The following is a 7,038-nucleotide window of genomic DNA, read 5'->3' as shown; positions in this document are numbered from 1 at the left end:
TCTCTCCCTAAGTCTCATACAAGTAGTATCTCTACTGGATAAACTTAGTTACAAAGGGTATAGCAGATCTCACTACTCACTACTCCACTTCAGGACACAATTCCTCTTTCACTCTTACTACAAAGCTGCATGCAACTTTCACATGCAAGTTAAGGCAGTAATTTAAAAACTGGAACTCTATGCAGAAGTGAGAATTTACTAGAATTGTGCCTTTCCTACTTCCTCATCTAGAAGAAGCCTTTTTATGTGTTTTCCCTTTGCAAACCACAACTACATGAAGCGTCTTTGAATGTTGCTGCTTAGAGGTAAGTGACTTATGAACAATGGTCTTGCACACTTGTGGATGGGAATCCCCGCACACCACAGGTTGTCATTTGGACAGATCTCATGGGGCATTCAGCTAGGAACTGTTATAGAATAGAAAGGGTGGAAAAGCTTGGTGAAGAACAATGCTCTATAACTTGGGCTTGGACAGTACGGCCAGATGGGAGCAAAGGGTTAGGGATGGGTTGACATGGGCTTTGCATGTAAGCAAGCTGTGGGAAAACACTCTGAGATGAAAGAGTGGTGTTGAAGGAAGCCTCGATATAAAGGAAGAGCTTCTTTGCAGTGGTATGTATGGCTTAGGGACGGAACTGGGAATAAGTCATTAGATTCTGGAAGATGTATGAGGCAATACCAGAACTTCCCTTGCCCTTTCTGAGGTCCCAAAGGAGGACTTCTGGGTGACCCTGAAAGAAGTTATGTACTGTGGCTGTCACTCTGGACCTATTTAGACACCCACTTTCCTAAGGAGCAGGAAGTTTCATGAGAAAGCCGTTTCCTTTGGAGGAGAGATCACTGGAAAAGCACTTTTGCTGCTTCTGGCTGCTCATTTCTCTTTCTAAAGGAAGATTATGGTTCAGTGCCCCAGGATGGTTGCTTGATTGCTTTCCTCAGTGGGAGCTAATGATAAGGAGATATTTGAGGACTGACAGTTGCTTCTACATTACTGGAACCACCATCCTTTGTTTACGCATTTTTTATGGCACATCTGAACAGTGTCACTGCCATAGTGTTGATGTCTAGTGTTTTCCTGTATGGACTATTCTTTTTCAAATGCAATTAGTGACAATGTTGTTCTGCAAGAAAACACAATTGCAGGACCAACTGCTGTTGAGGATTTTTAGAACTCCCGTGCCTTTAATTCTAAATATCCCATGTTCAGGTCTTACCCATTTCATTGATTTCTGCTTTCTCCTGATCTGTAATGAATCGGTTACTGGTTTCCTTGCGTAGGTTTCTTTCTGTTTGTAACAAAATAGTACAATTTCACTATTACAAAAAGAGAGAGAATAAATGAGCAGTTGAAACTTCCACCCTTCGTAGGGGAACAGAAACTGGTGCTGGGACAACTAAGGGTTTGTCCACTCTTCTGCTTATCCCATGCCTAGAAAGCATGGGTCCAAGCAGTTCTTCATTTATCCCATATTTCTGGGCATGGGTCTGACCGATTTTCCATTTGCCACACTGCTTTCCTCTGGAAAACCCACTGTTTACCTCTAGATTGAAGCAAATGTCGATCCCAAGAAAGCTTGGTTGATGTTTGCTACAGTTCAGTGGTATGCAGTGGGTTTCCACAGAAAAGCCGAAGTATGGATGAGCTTTAAGAAAGACTATTGAAGTTGCAACTAAAAGGACATTCACCAATCTCACGGCTGTGATCAAGAGAGTTAAAATGAAAAGGACTTGCAGTCAGCACATTTGCAATTAGGACCAGAAAGGGGATCTGCCAATCGGGACTTAATTGTGAATATTATAGAAGGTTTTTTTAATTGTGTGGAAAGGGATGCGTGTTGAAGAATAAAATGTAATATTGCATTGAGCTGTGTAGAACTTTTAATTTCACCCATGTAATTATGGGAACCCCTTCATGGATCACTGCCTTGCCGTGGCGAAGGGGCTTGAATAACTCAGAGAAGCTATGAACTATGCCGAGCAGGGCACCAAGATGAACAGGTCATAGTGGCGAGTTTTGACCAAATGTGATCCACCTGGAGGAGGAACCGGCAAGCCACTCCAGTATCCCTGCCAAGAAAACTCCATGGACAAAGACAACAGGCATATTGGAGGACAGAAGTGCCTGGCGTGCTCTGGTCCATGGGGTCACAAAGAGTCGGACACGACTAAATGACTAAAGAACAACAACAATAATTATGGGAAAGCAATGTGTCAGCAGCACTGAGGGGCTTTAGTATAGAAGCAATTTTTTTTGGTGTGTTTTAAAGAGCATTACTAGAACTTGGGGAAATTACACCTCTCCAGCTCTGAGAATGGGGAAGATGTAAGGCATTTGTTTGTGAAGAAATGGTTTTCCTTTTTCATTTTGCAGTTTTGAAAGAGGGAGACTATGTGTACAGAGTTTGTATTTGGAGTCAGTTAAGACTGGGGGGCGGGGTGCAACCTGGAAGGCTGCCTTGAAGGGATCCCCAGGGATCTTCTGCCTTGTGATTCTTGGCTTCCAATTACTGTATACACTTTCCATACATTGGTAAATAAAAAAAGAAAGTGCTCCAAACACTGAAACATTGTAAATATTACAAAAATGCCTGTGTTCTCTCACCCAAAGGTACTCAAATCTAGGTAGAGATGGCCTTGGAACTTCTTATAGCTTGGGGGACTCTGGGGTATGCAACACTATTTTTTTGTAATATTTGATTATTTACAAATATACACAGGGATATGGGGAGGGGGAGACCAAAGAGGTGATTTGCACATCAGTTCCCCAGAGACAAGCAATATGCAACCAGCCCTGACTCCCCAATGACTGCTCTTCTTAACCAAATAGGAAAGGTATTCGTGGTTGCTTAATTAGTGTCGTTGTTTCTTAATCTGCCTCACCTACATAAACAGATTATCAACTGGCTATCAGGTCCCATTAAGCCAATAACATACTATAACAGGAGTGAGGAACTTCAGGTCCAGTGGCTGAACATGAGCCTCCAGTCCTCCCTATCTGGTACTTAAAACTCTCTCCAGGCCACGCCCTTCATTGGCTCTGTTTCACAACGCTTTTGCCTGGCTAGGATTGTTCTTGAGTTCTGATAAAAGCCGTTTACCTGAATCAAAGGTGAGTGGTGGTTGCAGCCTCTTTGTAGCAGCTGGCCATTGGGTCCTCCTCTGGTCAGCTGCTATGAATGGCAGTATAGCTCACCAACAACAAATGTGAACTGCCCAATCAGGAATAGGTTGGGGGCGGAGCCTGGGCAGTGGAACAGAGTGTGGAAGTCTTCATTCTGGTCCACCCCCTGGAAATATAAGCCGACTTCACCCAAGTATGGTACATTGTCTTGTCCCATTTGTTTAAATGTATTGTTGCCTTCACTCACATTCAGTGTGGGATGCTGTGAGTGGGTCTGCAATGCCTCTTGCTTGTCTGGATGAAGGATAGAGCTGTTGGCAGGTGTGTGTGTTAAACTAGCCTACTGTACAAAGGTTAAAATTTACATTAGTTGCCACACCCATCACTGGACCTTGGAAGGTTGCCCAGAATGAAACATCCCCCACTCAAGTGCTAAACTATTAAATTTCAAACTGTGTTCAAAAGAACAGAGACCTACTGGGCTTCTTTGAAAGCTGATTAGATTCCCAATGGAATCTAATGGCAGACAAGCTTTCATAGAGGAAAGATGACTAATGATGATGGTGGTGATGATGATGCTGAACAAAGTGAACTCAAACTGTTTGTTTTTCTTTGCCAGGTTACTTGGCACCTCTAAGGTGATCCAAACTCTTCAGCTGTGGAAAGGAGGCCAATGCAACAGAGAGGAACAATGCTGGCCATCTTGATGCTTTTTTCCTTGGGACAACCTTTCTCTCTTGCTTTGATGAACCTAAAATGCTATACCATTGAAGGGTCACTGATGTCTTATGTGGCGCGTCGCTTTCCCAGCTGCTCTCCACCTAATAGCACCAGGCTGATAGTGAACTGCCAGAATGTATGTTCCTTGCCAGAAGACATCATCACCATCCCCAAGGAGGTTGAAGCACTCTGTCTCTCAGGAGACATTAAAGTCTTGGAAGCTCAAACCTTCCAAGCTTTTCCAGAACTCCACTATCTGAGACTCATAATAAAGAAGGATGTTGTTATCTCACCCAGGGCTTTCATAGACTTGAATAAATTGCAGTACCTTTTCATCGTATTCCAAAATCTTCAGTCTTGTTCCAAACTCATCAACATTTGTGAAACCTTCTTCCCTATGCCCTCCCTTCAAACTCTGGTCCTAAGTGATGTCAGTCCCACAGGAGGAGATATAACACTGTCTCATCAACTCCAACTGCTCTCTGTTTCTAGATGCAGCTTGAAACACGTTTTGGAGCTGCTCCACTTCTTCCTCTCATTGAAGTCATCACCTCAAGGGTCTGTAAATCAACGCATGCCAGATTCTTTTTCTTCCTCTTTGTCTCAAAAGCAGCATCCTAGCAGCTTGGCTCCTGCTGTCCCTACCTCATGGTCTCAGAAAGAGGGAAAGAGTCCTGAAGGCCAAAACAGATGTTTTCTCCAGAACCTAAGATGGAGCTTTTCCCCTCTGACTCTGGGTGATATCCTAATATTAGCATTAGAAATAGAAAAACTTGACTCCCTTTCACTGGAAAACACCAACCCAAGGTTCAAGAGCCAGACCTTCCCAGTCTGTGATTTGGCTTCCCGTTTCTCCCTCTGTTCTCTGTCACTGTCCCGGATATTTTTCAAAACCTTTGATGCTGTAAAGTATGATGCCTGTCGCTCTCTGGAGAAATTGGCACTTGTGCGGAACCAACTAGAATATGTAGATTCTTTGCTTCTATACAAAATGCCCCAGCTCCAGCTTTTAGATCTTTCTGTAAATAACCTCCACTGGGGCCTGTGCCCACCAGTGTATAAGAGGATGAATTTCACCTCTAAGCTGCAGACTATGAATTTCTCAGGAAATAATGTCAGCAACCTCCAAGCCTACGCCTTTTCCTGCCTGCCATATTTACAGGAGCTCTTACTCTATGCCAGCAATATTGAAAGGATAGATTCAATGGCATTTTATGGACTTCATCAACTTAAGGTACTGAATCTGGAAAACAACTACATTATTCATTTGACAAATCATTCCTTTTCTTCCCTCTCCAGGTTGGCCTTCTTGAACCTAAGGCATAACCCAATTGAAGTGCTGACAACATACTTCTCTCAAGGTCTCAATATGCTGAGAGAACTACAATTTGGTTTTATAAATTATGGTGACCTGGATGTGGGCTTTTCAATCCCTGGCCTTGAAAATCTTGAACTTCTATCCAAATCCAGAGTTAGATTTAGAAGACAAAGCATGGAGATGTTTTCCACTTTGGAGAAATTAACACTCAAGTGTAATCAGCTTGAAGTGGACTCATGCAAATCGCCTTCTTTCCCCAAAGTAAAGGAGCTTTATTTGTCAGGATTCATTTTTTCCTGTAATACCTCTAGGCCTTTTTTCCATGATTTCCCTCTCCTAGAAAAACTTCACCATAGTGTTATCGTACAGGGTTCTTACAGGGGACACTTCAACTTTTCCCATTTATCAAACCTAAGGGTCTTGGTGGTTTTTAACCTTGCAGATGCAATTAAAGATATTCCTAAAGCTGATGCCCAGTATCTCTTCCAGAACCTCACTCACCTGGAGGTATTGCACTTGATGGAATTGGGCCTGGAATATGTATCCCCTGTTTTATTTCGGGACATGAAGAGTTTGCAGCTTCTTGTGTTGCAAAGTGAATTAATCCTTACCCTAGATGCTAGCTTTCAGGATCAAATGGGGCAACTAAGGTACTTTTACCTGAACACAGGCAACTTTGGGTGCTACTGTTCCAATGCCTGGTTTGTCAGCTGGGCATCAGGAAAGAAAGACCTTTTTGTATCTATTGTACACCCACTGAGGTGTCAGCAACTGACAACGGCATTGAAATCTCAGAAGTTCTTGCAATTTGTTGAGCACAATTGCATCCTGAAGATAGACTTCATTCTCTTTATGGCCACTTCCTCTCTGATCCTCTTCCTCATGTCATTCCTATTGATTCATGTCACCTGTGGTTCAGAGCTCTTCTTCCTCATCTACCTACTACGAGGCTGGTGGCATAGACTGTGTGGTGAAATAGGGAAAGGCAAGAGGTTTGAATATGATGCCTTCGTGTCTTACTGCAGACAGGACCAGAATTGGGTCCTTCAGAACCTGGTACCCAACCTAGAGCGCAATGGTCCTCCCTTCCTGAAGCTCTGTCTACACAGTAGGGACTTTGTGGTGGGCAAGGCTATTGTGGACAATATTATGGACAACCTCTACAGAAGCCGGAAGGCCATCTGTGTGATCAGCCCACACTCCCTGTGCAACCATTGGTGTTCTCTGGAGTTGAGCCTGGCTACATACCGACTCTTGGCAGAACCAGATGACACACTGATCCTGGTGTTCTTGGAACGCAGGTCCAGGTATCAGCTTTCATCTTACCATCGGTTGGCCAAGCTGGTAAAGAAGAAGACCTACATAGACTGGCCTGAGAAGCCGACAGCTCAGCTTGTCTTTTGGGATAGGCTGAGGAAAAGTCTTAAGCAGCCCTGTGGTGATGAAGAGGGGGCAATCTGAAGAAAGTGCTACTTTAAATCTCTGAACTGTAGTTATAACTGCCAAATCTGCAAGATTAGGACATTTATTCTATTCAGGACCATCTGTCATCCCCCCCCCCGAAATAGCTTCAAAGTATTTTCTATATAATCTTTGCTCCATATTTGTTTCCAATATTTCAAATGAAGATATAGTTGGGATGATGCCATGATTACTTAATAATGCTTCCCCCCCCCCAGAAAATAGAGATATATTGGATCTGGAGGGCTTCGATAATAGGTACGGGTGGCACTCGTACCTATGGTACGAAAAGGTGAAGGTGCACAAGGGCTTTCTAAATCACATTTTCAGGGGACCAATATTTCAGGTATGGGAGAGAAATAAAAACTTATTGGAAAGGAAGACCCCCTGGTGGATCTCACCAATAGAGGTGCTAACT

The 7,038-nt window shown here is 43.4% G+C and overlaps 1 protein-coding gene across 1 annotated transcript; it reads left to right on the top strand.

The window, feature by feature from the left end:
• Nucleotides 1–3,744: 3,744 nt before the first annotated feature.
• LOC128400534 (toll-like receptor 12) lies at nt 3,745–6,824 on the top strand. The gene has a single exon (XM_053362782.1). The coding sequence runs from the start codon at nt 3,795–3,797 to the stop codon at nt 6,618–6,620; it is 2,826 nt and encodes a 941-aa protein (XP_053218757.1). The 5' UTR covers nt 3,745–3,794; the 3' UTR covers nt 6,621–6,824.
• Nucleotides 6,825–7,038: the final 214 nt, after the last annotated feature.

This window comes from Podarcis raffonei, chromosome 13, assembly GCF_027172205.1.
Source record: "Podarcis raffonei isolate rPodRaf1 chromosome 13, rPodRaf1.pri, whole genome shotgun sequence".
In the NCBI taxonomy this organism is placed as follows: domain Eukaryota; kingdom Metazoa; phylum Chordata; class Lepidosauria; order Squamata; family Lacertidae; genus Podarcis; species Podarcis raffonei.
The sequence above is the reverse complement of the archived record's forward strand: the minus strand, read 5'-3'. Positions and strand labels throughout refer to the sequence as shown.

Excerpts from the sequence above, each read along its gene's own strand:
- LOC128400534 (XM_053362782.1), top strand. The coding sequence starts at position 3,795 with ATGCAACAGAGAGGAACAATGCTGGCCATCTTGATGCTTTTTTCCTTG.